Source organism: Pogoniulus pusillus, chromosome 11 (genome assembly GCF_015220805.1).
Source record: "Pogoniulus pusillus isolate bPogPus1 chromosome 11, bPogPus1.pri, whole genome shotgun sequence".
Lineage (NCBI taxonomy): Eukaryota > Metazoa > Chordata > Aves > Piciformes > Lybiidae > Pogoniulus > Pogoniulus pusillus.
In genome coordinates this window covers 10,944,295-10,961,585 of record NC_087274.1, presented here as the reverse complement: position 1 = coordinate 10,961,585, position 17,291 = coordinate 10,944,295, and the positions used below count along the sequence as shown (strand labels likewise).

The 17,291-nt window shown below is 49.9% G+C and overlaps 2 protein-coding genes across 3 annotated transcripts in view; one reads left to right on the top strand and one right to left on the bottom strand.

The window, feature by feature from the left end:
• The window catches only part of CASKIN2 (CASK interacting protein 2), an 83,304-nt gene that overhangs the window by 40,107 nt on the left and 25,906 nt on the right, over window positions 1-17,291 (bottom strand). The gene's annotated exons all lie outside the window — the stretch shown is intronic.
• LOC135179711 (melanin-concentrating hormone receptor 1-like) lies at window positions 6,291-13,050 on the top strand. 2 transcript variants are annotated; one of them, XM_064151765.1, is made up of 2 exons: window positions 6,291-6,538; window positions 10,828-13,050. In XM_064151765.1, the coding sequence occupies exons 1-2, from the start codon at window positions 6,481-6,483 to the stop codon at window positions 11,874-11,876; spliced, it is 1,107 nt and encodes a 368-aa protein (XP_064007835.1). In that variant the 5' UTR covers window positions 6,291-6,480; the 3' UTR covers window positions 11,877-13,050. The 2 variants fall into 2 exon arrangements, with proteins under 2 accessions (XP_064007835.1, XP_064007834.1); XM_064151764.1 differs by having other exon boundaries at window positions 10,825-13,050.

Genomic DNA, 17,291 nt, shown 5'->3' with positions numbered 1-17,291 from the left:
AGTACATTTCTATTTGCTTTACAAAGGCCTCAACTGTCAGCCCAGCCTGGAAAATAAGGCATGGGGGGGGGGGGGGGGAAGCCAAGCAAGAGCAAAGCTACCGCGCACGGAGCCAGTGGGAAGGGGATCTGAGTGCACTGAACCACAGGGCTGCGGTGGCTCAAGATGTAGGAAGGGGCTTTTGTGCAGAGGAATAACCCAGGGTAGGAGGCAGTAGAAAGATCTCCGTTGCCTTCCAGACCAACAACCCTTCTCACATGGCAGGAAAAAAAAAATCAAGGGGAAGAGGAGAGAAAGAGGCCCAGTGGCAAGCTGGGACATTTAGAAACATCACACTGATGTATCTGCATCCTCTGCTGCTGCAAAACCCTCCAGGAGCTGAGTCAATCAAAAATAACATTTGGGGCTGATTTTTATCCAGATGAACTCTCTCCAAATATTTGAAGGCAACCAGCAAAACGACCAATTCCTGCCCTGTTTAACCCTTCTCCTGAAACCTGCATTGGGGCTGAAAGAAGGCACCACCTCAGAAAACATCTTGTTCTGTCAGTCTGACCTGCAAAACTGGACGTGGGACTGGGTTTGCCCATCCCCAGCACCACCCTGGCTCTGCCCTGACCCGCTTAGTCTCTCTACAGCTTGACTTTCTGTGTAAATCTGGATACAGAAGACCAAAAATCCATGCAGGTCTCCAGAGGAAGCCTCACCCCCACCTTCCACAACAGGGAAATATCTCTCACCTGGTTCCTCCGAGAATTGCATTTGCCTTTCTTTGAGCCATGTTAAACCAGGAGCTCACACCAACCCACGTCTTGCTCCTCTCCTGTCTTTCCAGCTAATGAACTCCCAGCTGATAACAAATGTTGATTGCTGCTGTCTCTGCCCTTAGCATTTCACAGCCCACGGGGCTAAGTGGTTTGCCAATTATTGTTTTAATAAGTGAGCATCATTTTGCTTTTTCATTATCATTTTAAAAGGTTCCCACCTCTCCCAGTGCCCTCAGCCACTGCTTCCAACTCCAGCAGACGTCTCTGTGCCCAGAGGCAGCACAAGGGCACATCTGGCTGATCTGCTGGGGGGAAGAAGAGAGGAAAGCAACATCTGGCTGCTTCAGTGCCCCAACTGTTGAACTGAGCAGAGCTTTTCCTGGGGCCTGCAGATTCATGTCAGGAAGTTTTCCCATCCTATGTTACTGCCACTAGCAGCTTCCCCTTCTCAACACAAGATTTCAGTCTCCCTTGTGATTTAATTCTTCATGCATTTTACAGGCTTTGTGTTCCTCTATGTCTTCTCCAGCATCAGAATTTCCTGGGAGATGCTGTATCACTCTGTTGGATTTTAGGCAGATCTAATGTACTGCAGCTCAAAAGTCAGCTGTTGCTGCTTCCCTGCCTCCTGTCCCTGCTCGAGAGCAGGATTGCAGTTTCGGGTTATAAAACATCATCTCTCTCTCTCTCTCTTTTCTTTATTAGTAGCTCTGTCATAAATCCTCATGGTGGGATTTGCAATTTCATGTGACAGTTCTTTCCAGGCACAGACTGGAGTTTATCTCATCTCCTTGACTTGAACCTCTCAGGATTTTTATTCTTGCTCCATCTTAGATCTGTAATTTCCATTTCCAAGTTCAACTTCACCATTCCCATTGAGAAGGGTGGCAGAGAGCTCATTTTGGGTTGAGCAGATGTCTGTTCTTGGTCGCCAACCCCTCTGCATCACTTTCTGCTCTGCCTCCACTTGAGCCCTGTGCTCAGTTATCCACGAGCTACAGATCTGAGCCAAAACTTTTTTTTCCCTCCCTGTGCAGACTCAGGAGGAATTCAGGTTACAGCTGCCTCCTCCTCGTGCTAGTGCCTGTTCTTGTGAAAGGGAAGTACAGTGACTAACACCCTGTGGCAGAATCTGCCTCCCTGGGGGCTCCTGACTGTTTCTCTTCAACACTGAGAGCTGCCAGCAGCTTCTTATCTCCGACAACTGGATCTGCCGTTTCATCAAGCGCGCATCCGCATCCCTGACCTCAGCACATGGAGTCCACCAGCCTCTCGGCTCCCTTGTCACAGGGCAAGCTCTGCTTGGCCCCTGCTTGTTATTTTTGGCTGTGCTTTTGTCTCTGGGATCCTCTAACCTTTAGCAGTAAAAACAAAACCACAAGGCTGCTGCCCTGGCCTTTGGCTCACTGCGAGCAACTGGGGTGGACAGAGGCTGAAGGTTAAAACCGCAAATTAGCAGCATGGGACTAGAATGAGCCAGGATTGACCGTGCAGCTTGGATATGTCATTTCGAGGGCAGGAAGTCTGTAGGGAGAGAGGTGATCATCTGGTTTCAGATAAATTCTCATTTTGTGCTATTAAATGAGAAATCTGGTGTGGATAACAGAAGGCTTTAGATGATTGTTTAGCTGTGTTCCTGTAAAGCCCTGCGCAACTTCTGAGCAGCTGACAAGGGGATTCACCCTGCTGCTTTCAGGAGAGAACAGAGACTGGGAGCTGGGAAATCAGGGCTTTGCTCACGGCTCAAGTCTCAAGCCATGGCTCCACAGTCAATAACATCAGCTCAGGGCAGTATTGGCTCACAGGGCAGCACTGATCTGAATCGAACCAGACATCAAAACACAACAGCAACTTCTTCCCAGACAGCCAAACCCGACATGCAGCACGCAACCAGATCGATGACAGCATCACCTGAGTCACCATCCAGCTGCCTTGATGAAGACACTCCTTCAAACCTTTGGGCATTCTGTGTTTGCTGGTTGATTGTTTTGTTAGGTTTTGGTTGTTTGTTGTTTTTTTTAATCAAATGATTACACTCAGCAGACATCCCTCTGTGAGGATACAAACACTTGTGCTGGGATAATCATTACAGGAAGATGAATAAGATGCTGCCTAAGCCAGCGCTGCCATGGAGAGAATTACTGTCAATTTTTGACCTCAAGCTCAGCATGTAGCTTTGGGGAAATTATTTAGCTTTACTACACAACATTTTCTTTCCCTGTAGGTAAGAAGTGAGAGCAAATACTCACTTTCCAGAATCAAGGAGGCAAAATGGATCAGCAGTTGGAAACTACCTTAGCAATCTTGCCTGAAAAGGTGTGAGACTGACATGCAGCTGTTGAGCAGACACAACAACATTCAAGTACTTAGCTGGTATGGAGAAGTGATGCACTGTGTCTAACATCCTGAATTAAAACATCCCTAGCCATAAGGCCACCATAAGGGTGAAACTTCACCCATTAGGCTATTTGACCAACACAAACAAAGGCAAGGAGCTAAGCTATGAAAATGCAGAGGCCCATGTCACACGTCTGGAATGACGAATAAAGAGATCAGTGAGTTAGAGAGGAGGACTTGCAACCTGACTCTCAGCAAAGGCTCCCCTCTCCAGAGTGCAAACCAGAGCAGTAGCTAGGTGCTAAATAAATATTTAGAGGCTGAGAAAGTTTCCATTTAATGAGAAAGGATTTGGTGGAATGAGGCAGGGAAATGGTTTCAGTAGCGCAGTAACAGAAGCCGGTGCTGCGCTCTGCCCCTCGGGATGCTGTGGTTCTACTCGCGTTGCGCAAGACAGGATCTCCAGCTGGGGCAGATGCAGGAAACATAACTCGTTACTGAACTGCAGGAGCCTTTTAGGGCTAAACCACTGTTAGACCAGCCAGATTCGTTCCCTAATCATGGAATTTGCCTAGCAGCCGCTTTGGAAAATCACAATCTAGCTCCCTAACAGTGATGGTGCAGGCAGGATAAGGGTAATGATGATGTCAGGTTTATAGGAAGAAGTAATTTTTTTTCTTTTATGTTGAAGGGTTGAGCTCCATTTCCTCACCTTTATCTACATCATTAGGCTGTCGAGATGGCAGTTCCCTGCTTAAATGTTAATTACTCTCTCTCTCTCTTTTAAGATGTGTTTTCAAGGGGTTAGTGCCTCGATCTTCCTCGTAATTACATGGAGTGGTTAGTACAACTCCTCAGCTATTTCCCTAGGTCCCCCTAGAGCTCATCCCTGCTTCAGTTTCCAGTGGCTGAGCACTCACAGAGCTAGTCCTTCAGAGAGCTGCTGCCTTCAAGTGTTCAGCCAGATAATGAGCTGATTGCCGTGCCTGCTCCTTCCCATGCTGGTAAGCTCTATGCATGGACAGGTTGTACCACCAGCTCCTGTGGTTAATATTCCTCTCCTCTCTTCAACCTTGAGGGGATGGTTTTACAAAGTCTTCTCTAGATTAAGAGCTTCTATAGATTATTGACATCACAAAAAAAGGAGACCCAAACCTTATCAAAGTCTGAGCATGGAAACAGTCACACAGTCAGGCTGGTGAGGTGAATCTCAAACGCTGAGCACAGCTTTGTCACTGCGGCTGTGGCATGTACACCAGGGATGGAGCTGCTGTGGTTTATTGTGCCTCTACAGCTGAGCAGAAGGCATTACAGCTTCCTCAAAGGGAAGGCTGTTTCTAAGTGAACAGCAATGTTTCAGACTGCAGATTAGAGATAATCCTGTGTTTTGGAAACTGCTACATTTAAATGTCAGGTTCTTTCTTTGAAAGCTCTGAGAGAGCTCATTCCTCTCCAGGGAAAGTGAGTAAGAGGTGGTCTACGCAGGGTGAATGGCATAGCAGCTGCCCACCCGTTTCTCACACACACACTCACATTCTGTGCTTTGAGTTCATGCAGGCACCCACTGCAGAGGACAGCACCGCGCTCACAATAGCTTTTCTGCCTTAGCTCCACCATCCCAACCACAAAACATAGCTTGCATCTACATCAGTAGATGAATACTAACACTTGCCCGAAGTGTGAAGGAAAAAAAAAGGTCATTTAAGAAAATATGAAGTAACTGAGAAACATCACTTTATCACAAGCTATGCTGGTTCAGAACTGTCTCATGCCACAGAGAGCCACCAGGGGAAAACCTTTTGGGTGAATCACTGATTGAGGCAACTCAGCAAAAACCTCTCAGCATAGCAGACAAATTAACCCTAGCCTGTCTTCAGCTCTGAAAACCTACAATGCCTGGGTGAAGTAAGCTCCAGATTTCTGTCTGCTGCTGGTCCGCTAGAGGACAACCTGATGATGATGATGAGCTCCTTTGTCTTTCACCATAAAAGGCCCATACTGAAAGTACTGCTGCCAAATCCAACCTAGAAGCCATGCTGGGTTTGTTGGTGGTATATGTGTTGGGCTGCATGATGGTACAGATTACTGACAGTCCTGATCAACACAGACTTCCAAAGCTCAAAAGCAAGCCAACAAACAAGGCCCCTGTGGTTGATGCCAGCCTTTGTAGTTATAAAGAGACTGAAACAAGGCAGGTTTTCAGAGATGGAGATGTAGATCTTATAAAGCAAACTAAATCCTCCACACCACATTCTACCACAGGAAAAAAAAAAGCTGCCTGTTGCTGCTGGTGACACTGTGCTTTTCTGGTGCAGGAATTGCTAAGAGGTGCAGAGTAATCCTTTTGTCCTGACAGCCTGTGGTTTGTCAAACCATAGCAGAGGAACCCAACTCATGTATTAACAGCAGTGGGAAGCACAAAAACATCAGCAGCTCAAAGCAGGCTGTGGCTCTGGCATGGCACAGAAAAAAGAGCAAAGCAGTTTCTCAAAACCCAGAGGAGTTCTTGTCTAGTATTTTTAAGGCCAAAAAAATTGAACAAGTAATATCTGAGCTAGCGACAGGGCTAATTTTTAGAGTTCGGAAGGAAATGAGCTGTGGAACAGCAGAAAATGGCAAAGAATTAATTACAGGCGAAGCGTCTCAGATTGGAATTAAGAGTTAGAGGGCTCAGAGTGCCAAGCAGCAGAGATTTCAGTGGGCAATTTGGTGCCTTGACATGCCTCAGCCCCGCTACTGGGGATGTGCCTGTGACTCAGGGGTGAAAAGTGCACGTGTCTCTGCAAGGGAGTGAAATCCAGGCTGAAGGCAGGAGATCAGAGCTGCTTTAAAAGACAAAGTCTGATACTGCTGCTGCCGAGAGCAGGCTGGCTGTAACTGGGAGGGCGCAGATCCTAGTCATCCCTTCGGGGGCGGCACTGGGAAACCATGTGAAGGGGCTCTCCTCGCAGCCCTAGAGAGGGCAGGCACTGCCTAGCCTCCGTCCGGGAGTCGACCCTCTGCTTCTTCCCGCCGGCTGGAAGAGGGTAGCTGCTCCCGGTCCCGCTCAGCACCGGCATCCCCTCCCACCCGACGGCGCAGAGGGATGGATGCTCTCAGACGACGTGGCTGACGGAGTCAGCTGCTCTTTGATGTCAGTACCTGCTCTCGGCTCGGCGGTGCGGGAGTGGGCGAGCGGAGCAGAGCGCAGCAGAGCGCAGCCGAGCCGCAGCCTCTGCTCCGCAGCTGCAGGAGGGCTCTGTCCCCCAGCCTTTACCCGGCCCCCGTCCGCCCTGGCGAGCAAAGCCGAGGCGGGAGGCCTCCACCTCATCGGCACCTCAGATCCACCAAGGGAACTTGCCCAACTTTCTCCATCTCTAGCACCGGAGTCACTACCATGGCCCCCGCCAACTCCTCCCGCAACTTCTCCGCGGCAGAGGCTCGGAACGGCTCAGGTGAGTGGGGGCTGCGCGGACCGGAGGACAGCTCCCCGGCGGGGCGTCCGTGCTGGGGCTGGGGGGACATTATGGGGTACAGCCGCGGGCATATGTCTCTTGAGCTGTCCCACAGCCCTCAGTTCAGCTATATCTGTCCTCGGCTGGGCCAACCGGCGCCACATGAGGTGCGAGAGGCTGAGCACAGGGACCGGTCCCACCCAGCACCTCCCCCCCGGGCCGCGGACCGGACCCGCCACCTTCAGCACCCGCGGGCGGACAGCGCCGAGCCCCGAGCCGTGTGGGGGGCACCGACCCCTCCTGGGGCTGCGGAGGGTCCCGGGCCTAGCCCTCCCTTCGGGGGCACAGCACCCGCATAAAGCCCGGCCGCCGTCGCTGGCACCAGGGGGACTTCGAGCACATCGCTGCCTCTTGGCTGTGAGACAGTAACAACTCAGTAGCCCGATAGACTGGGATGCAGAGAGGAGATGAACCAGCCCAGTTTGCAGAGAGGGGAACAAGATATAGATAAGAGGGCACAGAGCGGGAGAGGGAAACAAAGTTCCGTGCCAGTCTGCTTTCTACATGCTGCCACTACTCCCAAATCAGGAAGGCCAGTACTTGATAGTGTAAGTCGGTGAAACTCTTCAAGAGAAGCTGCTTTGGATGTAGTCTTTGATCCCCTGCAACTGCAAGTATGCCTAAGGTGCTTCCTTCTTACCCTGGGTTTGGCTGGGATAGAGCTTTTTTTCCCCCTCTTCCCCCTCGTCTTAGTACCTCTACTCCTCCAGCTTTCTCTCCCCTTCCCCAGGGCAGGAGGAGAGTGATACTGTGTGATACTGTGAGTACCTGTGTGGTATTTACCTATTTGGGATCAAACCATGACCTTCAGAAATACATAAGAAAATACATCTCTACAGCATCTGGACATGGCTGAAGATAAAAATCACCTTAAAGAAAAAAAAGATTAGGGCAGCCTTCACTCAGTTCACACACCACACAGCCCCCTTTGGATCACCTCAAAAGGGCAACAGGGCAGCCACAGCCCTATAAGCAAGGACAAATTGTTGCCTGAAGTAGTTGGGTTTTTTTTCAGTAAACAAAGTACAGCCACTTGGCTGTGCACAGAAGCAGCACTGAAAATTCAGGTGGAATGATTTCTAAAGCCTCTTTCATCTCGAGAGAAGAGACAGCTTTTGAGTCTTTGATAGTCCTGCACCTCTGACTCCAGCCTGTAATACACGCACGAACTATAGCTTCACACCAGCTTCCAGCTAATAATACTTGAAAGTCTGCTCTTACAAACACCAACAGCAGGAGAGAAGCTACAGCTCTACCCAGCCTACCTTTCACACAGTACCTTTGGGCTTGCACACCTTCTGCTTTAAGGCCAGCTGAGCTCATTCCAAATGTTACAGGATCACCACAAGCACTATATCAGTTCTATTGCAGCGAAAGCACATTTTGTCCCAATTTCCAGCCAACCAACCAACCAACCAAGTGGCCTTGGTTTTACTCACATAATCCATTTCCACCACATTCATTACAAAGTTTGAGGCCAGAAGAGAGGAGAGCAGAACTTGTGTGCAGAAGAGCAGGACTGCAGTCATCATCTTCCAATTTCTAGTCTGCCACCTTCAAGCATGAAGTTAGTGCGAGATCCATTTGGATGCTTAGGTGATGTACAGGTTGGATGTTGAAGAGCAGGTATCAGAGCTCAGTAGGGGGCTGGTGGCAGTTTATCCACCAAAAGCCATGTCATATGGGACATTTCCTGGCTGTAGCAAGCAGCCAAAAGGTAGAGGGATCATTTAAGCTTCCATAAACAAACAAAAAAACCCAACCAAACCCAAAACTGGACCAAGTTTTTTGTTTGTTTGTATTTTTCAAATCTTATTAGGCAAGCTTGGCTTCCACATTGAGGTCCTGCCAGCTCTCCTGTACCTCAGCAGCTCTGCCACATTCTCATCTTGGCTTTGCTTCTGCCTAACCTGGCTGCTTCCTTGTGCCAGAAGGACTGAAGCAGCGGCAGCTCATCATTTCCCACTTCTCAGAGCCCCATATTCCATACAGTGGATATGAGAAACACTTCTCCAAATAGATGTAGCTTTGACTTGAACATGGCCAGAAGAATTCATAATTACACTCAGTCATTGGCATGGCTTGGGGTTCAGAAGAATTTTATCTATCAGCAAAGACATCCATAGCAAGTTCTGCTGATGCATGGTATGACACGACAGTGGCTAACTCCTTAGCATGTAGGGGGCTGCAGGCTTTTTGCTAACTTGCTGCTGGACAAACTGGAGCATTGCATACAGGTCTGGTGTCCCCCAGCAGAAGAGGGACGTGGAGCTGCTGGAGCAGGACCAGAGGAGAGCCACAAAGACGATCAGAGTGCTGGAGAGCCTCATCTCTAGGGACAGGTTGAGAGAGTTGGGGCTGTTCAGCCTGGAGAAAAGGGAGACTTTATAGAAGTCTTCCAGTACCTGAAGCAGGCTATAAAAAAGCCAGGAAGGGACTTTTTATACAAGGGCTTGTAGCAATAGGATGAGAGGGAATGGATTGGAGCTTGAGGAGGGCAGATTGAGACTGGAGATGAGAAAGAAATTCTTTCCAGTGAGGGTGGAGAGACACTGGCACAGGTTGCCCAGGGAGCTTACAGATGCCCCCTCCCTGGAGGTGTTCAAGGCCAGGTTGGATGAGGTCTTGAGTGACCTGAGCTAGTGGGAGGTGTCCCTGCCTATGGCAGAGGGGTTGGAAATAGATGATCCTTGAGGTCCCTTCCACCCCTGACAATCCCTCCCATGGTTCCTCCAGTACAGATCAGGCCATCAGGATAGCCCCATTTATTTTGCCAATTCAGCCAAGCTTCTCTGACAAAGTGACTCCCTACTCAGGAATTCTGAACGTCCGAGCTAGCAGATACCACCTCAGCAAACTGACACTGCTTTGGCAGAACCAACATCTTACGAGTGTCTTTATTTCACTTAAAACCATCTTAGATTCCCTTTGGTTGTGATGGAGGAAACTTCCCCAGTACTTCTACAAGCATGGGCAGGTAAGGAGCTGGAATAGGAGAGTGGCAGAACACATTTCCAATCAGCACCACATTGACTCATCTGCAACTCAATGGAAGACACACACAGCCTGGGCTTCAGGGCTATCAAGAGTGGTTTTGTAACAGTCACACAAAGCCTTCTCCCAGGGAAAAAAACACTAGGTCCTATAGGAGAGTAGCAGTGAGATGAAATGAGATTTGCCGCAGCTGAGCAGGGTAGTTTCAGCCTCCACCACGCAAAGCACATGGCAGTCTTGCAGAACAGAATGCAGCACAAGCAGGGTCTTAGACATCATCTCCCGTGCCAAAGAGCAGAAATCCCTGTTGGTTTCAACTGAGGGCTTGTGGAGTCAAAAGGTAATTTTAAAGCTGGATTAGGGACAAGACAAAATATGAATTTTATTATGTTTGGACCTCCCACCCCAAAGAGCAACAGTTAAGCATCAGTGACAAGTGTTATCAAGCAAGAATTTTGCCTTGGAAAATCACCTACATCCAGAACTCAGGGACAGCTGGGTTTAAGACATACTTTCCTCCATGCAGAATGAAGGCTCGCTTTGAAACCTAATCCCAAATCTCTGCTTGACCACACACCTGGCTATTGTGCTAGAGAAGAAACCAGAGACTGAGAGGGGCAGTGAAGGAAGGTGAAGAGAGTTTATGCTCCAGCCTAACCCAGACAGAGCTTGGACATGACTAGGATATAGTCTCAGATCTCCCACTACAGATGAGAGTTAGTTGTCTTGGTTTCATGCTGGACAACAGACCAGCTGAAGCTTTCTGGCAGCCGCTTGAGCATTGACTGTGCTCAGATTTTGGCACCCACATAGGGGCTTTAGTGCTCTGATATGCAGAACACCAGCTGTCTCACTCCAGAATGGCTGGACATCCAGCCCACCAGCACCCTGAAAGAAAAGTTACTGGCAACCCTGGCAGCCACTGGTGAGTACAGAGGCAATACTAGCCTGGTGTTTAGCCCTCAAAAAGAGAGCTGGAGAGTTCTCGGGCAGGACAAAAGTACAACAGGAGAGCTGATGCCTATTCATGGCCAGATTGAGTAGTACTCTACACGTACTGCATGGCAGAGAGGTATCAAATCCTCAGCTAAGCCTCTCCAAGTAATGCAGAGGGTCTTAAACATCATTCCAGGCTACATCTTTGAGGGGGATCCAGCTGCAGGACAGGGCAAACACGCAGAGATGTAAAGAGGCTGTCTCTGGGTTGCACTCACTGTTTTGGTTTGTTTCAGCAGTAGCAGAGAAGTCAGCACCCTACACCAATGTGATCATGCCCAGTCTCTTCAGCATCATCTGTTTCCTGGGCGTTGTGGGGAACCTCATCGTCATTTACACTATCGTCAAGAAGAAGAAGCTGAGATGCAAGCAGACTGTGCCTGATATTTTCATCTTCAACCTCTCCATTGTGGATCTCCTTTTCCTTCTGGGCATGCCCTTCCTCATCCACCAGCTCCTGGGCAATGGCTCGTGGTACTTCGGAGCCCCACTCTGCACCATCATCACTGCCCTGGACACTAACAGCCAGATCACCAGCACCAACATCCTTACTGTGATGACACTGGACCGTTACCTGGCAACTGTCTACCCTCTGAAATCTACCTATGTCCGGACCCCGTGCGTGGCAGCTTTAGTTATCTGCTTGGTGTGGCTCCTCTCCTTCCTGACCATCATTCCTGTGTGGATGTATGCAGGCCTTATGCCTCTGGACGATGGCACTGTCCGCTGTGCTCTCCTGCTTCCCAACCCAGAGACTGATATCTACTGGTTCACCCTCTATCAATTCATGCTGGCATTTGCTGTGCCACTGATTGTGATTTGTGTGGTCTATTTCAAGATTCTCCAGCACATGGCCACCACTGTGGTCCCATTGCCCCAAAGGAGCCTCCAGGTACGTACAAAGAAAGTCACTCGCATGGCAGTTGCCATCTGCTCCGCCTTTTTCATTTGCTGGGCTCCCTTCTACATCCTCCAGCTGGTTCACCTTGGCATTGACACACCATCCATGGCCTTCTTCTATGCCTACAACTTTGCCATTAGCTTGGGCTACGCCAACAGTTGCCTCAACCCCTTCCTCTACATTGCCCTCAGTGAGACTTTCAAGCGCCAGTTCCTAGTGGCCATCCGCCCCGCCAAAGAGCCAGGTCGCAACAGCAGCTCTGTCCACAACAACAGCATGACAGAGGCCAGCGTGTGTCTGAAACTGGCACCAGAATCCACCCAGCAGACTCAGTTTCTGGAGGACTTCTCCCCACGTTCAGCACCTGTGACGGTGGCTGTTCACTAGGGCACTCTGAAGTGATCACAGCAGAAAGCCTTCAGACCTACAAGCTGCTGGAGAAGCAGCAGCTCCAGGCAGTTCTTGGCAAAGCACATGAGCTACCAGCTCCCACCTCCAAGAGTCCAGGGGCTGCCTTTTGCACTGCAGGACTCTGCTCCTACAGTGCCCTTGGCCAAGGAGATGCTGTGTTCTGCTGCTTCTTTCCACTGCTGCACAGAAAGACTCTGTTGCACAAGATACCCGGGTACCCATAGAGTGAGGATGGAAGAAAGGACAGAAAGGGGATTTCAGAGGAGAATGTTCTCACTGTAAGAGCAAAACGTCTACCAACATCACTGCCCAATGATTGCTGACCTCTTGGTGTGGCCAAGATTCCTTGGCAGCATGTCAGTACAGAGCTGCTTTGTTCAAATCTTGACCCTTTGAAACACAAGGTCACTGACCTGCAGACTTGGATGGCTGTGCTCCTATTCTAGAAGCAAACAAGCAGAGACACCTTGAGGCCAGAAGTCTCTGTCACTTGGCCTTTTGGTCTAGCCCTGTCCGCCTCCAGTGGGCTGGATCGTTTGGCAGCCAAAACACTCTCAAGAGCTGGCTCCATTTTGATGCTAACCCTAAAGACTTCGAGCAAAATCAGGCATGTAACAACTGCAGTGCTTCAAGGGACTGCAAACAACTCTCAAAACCCCTGCTGCTGACAACAGCTTTGTGGCTTTTCACGCCAAGGAGTAGCTTTTCCCACCACTGGTTCCTCAGGCTGCTCTTGTGCCTCGCAGGCTGCGGAGCCATCGGGGAGCCCCGGGCAGAGGGTTTTAAACACGACTGGAAAAGCACATTGTGCAGAGATCGGCGGAGTGAGAAGCTGTAAAAAGGCAGCTCAGAGAAAGCAGAGTTGCTTATGCAGCTTCCTCAAAATAACAAATGCTTTACAGAGTGAAAAGAGGGAAAATTAAATGTCTGCGGTTTGCATATGAGGCTTTAACAGTCGGAGGTTAGGAAACAGCTTTGCTGGTGACAAAGACGAGAGAAAAGACAGCCCAGATCAGCTAAACGTGGGGATTACACTGACTGCCTGTGCTGGGCTCCCAGGGGACTGGGAAGGCTTTGTTCCCACTTTGTCAAACACGGAGGAAGTGGTTACTGTAGATGAATTATATATAAAGATGAATTAAAACCATCAAGCGGCACAAAAGAATTGGTTGCCACCTTTATGGCTTTGTGCCACCAGTCACTCACAGTATAGCCAGAACAGAAATTCAGCCTCACACAGCAGAACTGTGTCATCTCACAGGATGATCTAAGCCATAGGTAGGCTTAGAGGTGCACCAACATCCCCCCCCTACCCTGCACACACACACACACTCTCACTCAGAGGTGTTTGCATGTACAGACAACACTTCAGTCTACACCCTGCAGAGAGCACACAGCTCTTTACTCACCTCTGGCAGTCAAATCAGGCCTGTGTGCCACACCAGCACTTTTGACTCCAGATGCAGCAAGCTGCTGTTCAGCTCACTGAGCAAACCCCCAAACAGGGTGTCTCTGCATTTTCATCCCAGGCTCTGTCATGGACTTGATGATCTGTGAGGTCTCTTCCAATCCTAATAATAATACTGTGTGATCCTGCACCCACTGCAGCAGCACATCCAGATCATGGCTCTAGGGTATCTGGCCAGCTTTTGGCTTCCATTTCCCTAGGCACTGAGGTCAGAACAGACATCTGTGGAGCTTTTAACGCTTATGGCTTTAAAATCTTCGCCCTGTTTTAACCACCAGGAATTTTCACCTGCTGTTTTTCACGCAGCTGCCTTGCTCTTTGGTCGGTAATCTCCCCGAAGGGGTGGAGACTGAAGGTCGGGGACATGCTGTGCCAAGACAGAGGTCTCTCAGGACAAGAGAAGCTATTGTGCTACCTTTCTCCCATAAGGAAGTAAAGGGGAGGACTGACACTTCTCCGTGGAAGAAGGTGCCAGTGGCTGGGTGGGGTTTTTCACTCCTTTAATACCAGCAATAAGGAAATAGGAGGCAGGTGAAAACATCTGAATTGCCAGGGCTCTCAGAGCACAGCACGGCTGAAGATATTATCTTGCTTAGACGGTGAAGATGTCTATGGCTGAGTCACTCTCTTCCCCTCCAAAGCCAGTCAGTCTGACCCGGGGTGGCCAAGCCACATGCTAAAAACCATGGGGCCACTGTGGGTCAACCAAGAAGGGAGACCAGCACCAGCTGGCATAATACTTAGAAAGGCCTTCATGATCTTTTCTGGCTCTCACCACACTGAAGTCAAGGCACAATACCCTTCCCAGGCTAAAGTCCTTTTAGATATCATCAGCATGAGGTAGAAAGCCATGCTAGAGAGACCTAGTCCCGACACCAGGGAGAAGCCTTCTCATTTAGCCAGTGTCCCAGAAGAGGCACTTGCCTCTTCCAGCCACCCTGCCTGTCCCCAAGGCTTTTTCTAGTCCAGATGTCTAAACACTAGCTGGGGAGTCTCTCCTTTTCCATGTACATCCATAAAAGCTGTGGCAAATATGCCTCAGGAAGACAGGATGTGAATAAGAATCATAGAATGGTTTAGGTTGGAAGAGACCTCAAAGATCATCTAGTTCCAATCCCCTGCCATAGGCAGGGACACCTTCCACTAGAACAGGTTGCTCAAGGCCTCATCCTACCTGTCCTTGAACACCTCCAGGGAGGGAGCATCCACAGCCTCCCTGGGCGACCTGTGCCAGTGTCTCACTGCCCTCACTGTAAAGAGCTCTTTCCTAGCATCTAGTTTGAATCTCCCCTCTGCCAGTTTAAACCCAATACCCTTCTGTCATTACAAGACCTTGTCAATGGTCCCTCCCCAGCCTTCCTGTAGCCCACTTCAGATACTGGAAGGCCACTGTAAGGTCTTCTCAAAGCCTTCTCTTCTCCAGGCTGAAGAGCCCCAGCTCTTGTAGCTTGTCCTCATAGCAGAGCTGCTGCAGCCCTCTAAGCATCGTTGGGGCTCTCCTCTGGACTGGCTCAAACAGTTCCATGCCCTTCTTGTGTTGGGGGCTCCAGAACTGCAGAGAGTGCTCCAGCTGGGGCCTGATAAGAGCAGGGTAAAGTGGCAGAATCCTCTCTCTTGCCCTGCTGACCATGCTTCTCTTGCTGCAGCCCAGCACACGACTGCTGTCTGGGCTGCATGTGCAACTGCCAGCTCACGTTGAGCTTTTCATCAACCCAGATCCCCAGGTGCTTTTTTCAGGGCTCCTCTCAGCCATTTGCCACCCAGCCTGGATCTGTGCTTGGGATTGTGCCGATCCAGGTGCAGGAATATCTGTGGATGTGCTGTGAGGTTAGGAAGTGAGGTACAAGGGAAGCTACAAAACAGACTAGCAAAGAACCAAGGCAGAGTACATCTTTTTACCATCTTCCAGAACACAGGGCAAGATGAATAAAAGTCTCTGTTCAACACAAACCTTCTGATCAAAGGCCTTCAGAGGTATCCCCCTACCTAAGCTAAGGACTCCCAGGACCTAAACACTCTGTGCACCTTGGTCTCACCTACTCCATACATCCTATCCCTCTTCCCTTAAGTCAGAGAGGCTGCTGATGTTCTGGTTTGCGTTCAGCCTTACCTCTTTGTCTCTTGTTCTCAGCATTTATTATGTGATACCCCATCTCGGTGCCTCAGCTGCTGATGGCAGAGCCTGAATAAAAGGCATGGCTAAGTGGAAAAGGACACGGCTACTCGTACAGAGATAGGCGGCTGAAGTGCTGGGAGGGCTGTCTGAAAGGGGTGGCGAGAAGGGCACGGAGATAACGCAGAGTGCTTCCCTGCAGTCCTGCCTCCCAGACACAGCTCTTTGTCTCTCTTGTTTGAGAGAACTAAAGGGAATCTGCTGGAGAACCAGGGGAAGAACCACTCCTAAACCCAAAGGGTGATGGAAAGAATCTATTTAGTCTAGTACGGATCAACAGGCAGCTATGCAGAATGAGGCAGATTTCCTCGGCTCTTCTTGCCAGCGCTTTCCCTGTGTGTTCCCGAGCTGCCTTGTCAGACAGCAGGGAGACAGATGGGTTCACTTTCCACTCCCTTTCCCTCTCCTCTTCCTCCTCAGAGGTGTGACTGGAGCCACATGTCACCGCTCTGCTCTTGATCAATTCCCACAAGGTGCAGACGGTCCAGTTCCTTTTACTCCTGCTTTTCCAGCTAGTGACAGAGCCCTCCCGGGCTGGTCACAGCAGGATTCCGTCTCTGGCTCACGCTTCTCAGTTACTTTACCTCTAACTGCATCCTTGTGTCCACACCAGATAGTAGAACATCCTCCTGCCTTCCACACAGTGCCAACTCTGCCAAGACAACCCTAAGGACAAGGCAAAACTGAGGTCCCCAAAGCCCTGCTAGGCAGCAAGCTGGTGACATCCTTCCCCAGACTCTCTTCACCTGAGGTCTCTGCACGGCTAAATCTGCCCTAGAGCAAACTGCAGTGGGGACAAAGAGCAAGCATAATGCTGGTGGCTGCTGTGTGGGGAGGAGGAAAAGGTGGGGGTGACTCACTGGCCCCTGGGACACAGACAGAACCTGACTAATCCTGTTTCATCAGCCATCCTGTGCTGCTAATTGGATGCATTTCATTCAAGAGACTCACTAGTGGGAGAGGAACCGTGCAGCAGGTACAGATGCGTCCTCAGCCCACTTGCTTCACATTAGTCCTGCCAGATGCAGGGACCACACATCAACGTCCTTTCTCACTCACCTTCCATTAGCAGAACCAACACTACTAAATCCCTACACCCCCTTAGTAGCCTTTCCACTTACTCCATCCCTGCTGCAGGGCTGGGCAGCACACAGGAAAGTCTCACCAACAATAGAGAAGTAAAGAGTGGGGGAGGTCTCATCCACAGTTCCCCATCTCCTGCTGGAGAGCTCTATCAGCAGATGGGCGCCCTTTGGCACCTCTAGGCAACAGCAGATGTGTTTTGAAGCTCTGTTTACAGGACAGCATTTGAACAGAGAACTCCCTGCACTGGAAAGAAAAGCTTTAAGAGGTGTACACACAAAATGCAGGAGGGTGCAGGAGAAGATACCTGCTCCTAAAGCCTTTGTGCCCTCCCCATAATCCATTTGGGAAACAGCTCCTGCAGTCATACAGCACCCAATAGCTATTCCTTTCACACCACTTTTCTACCAGTACAGTTGTGGTGGCTGTGGAAATCATTGCTCCTGATCTTCCTGTCTGACTCATGGCAGAGCAGCAGGCACTGGCTTCTGAAGGGTAGAGCTGGGCTACAACCATTGCAAAGGTACACTTGAGAAAGGACTTCCTTCCGTATGAGACACTATGGTGCCCAGAGCGGTGCCCTCATGAGCACTTCTGGAGGTGCTGAGGACAAGCATGTTAGAAAAGTCTCCAGGGTTGTCAGCTCAGTACCTTTTACCATTTCTAA

Coding starts and splice junctions, on each gene's coding strand:
- LOC135179711 (XM_064151764.1), top strand. CDS start 6,481: ATGGCCCCCGCCAACTCCTCCCGCAACTTCTCCGCGGCAGAGGCTCGG. Junction 6,539..10,824: donor AGAGGCTCGGAACGGCTCAG/GTGAGTGGGGGC, acceptor GGTTTGTTTCAG/CAGTAGCAGAGAAGTCAGCA.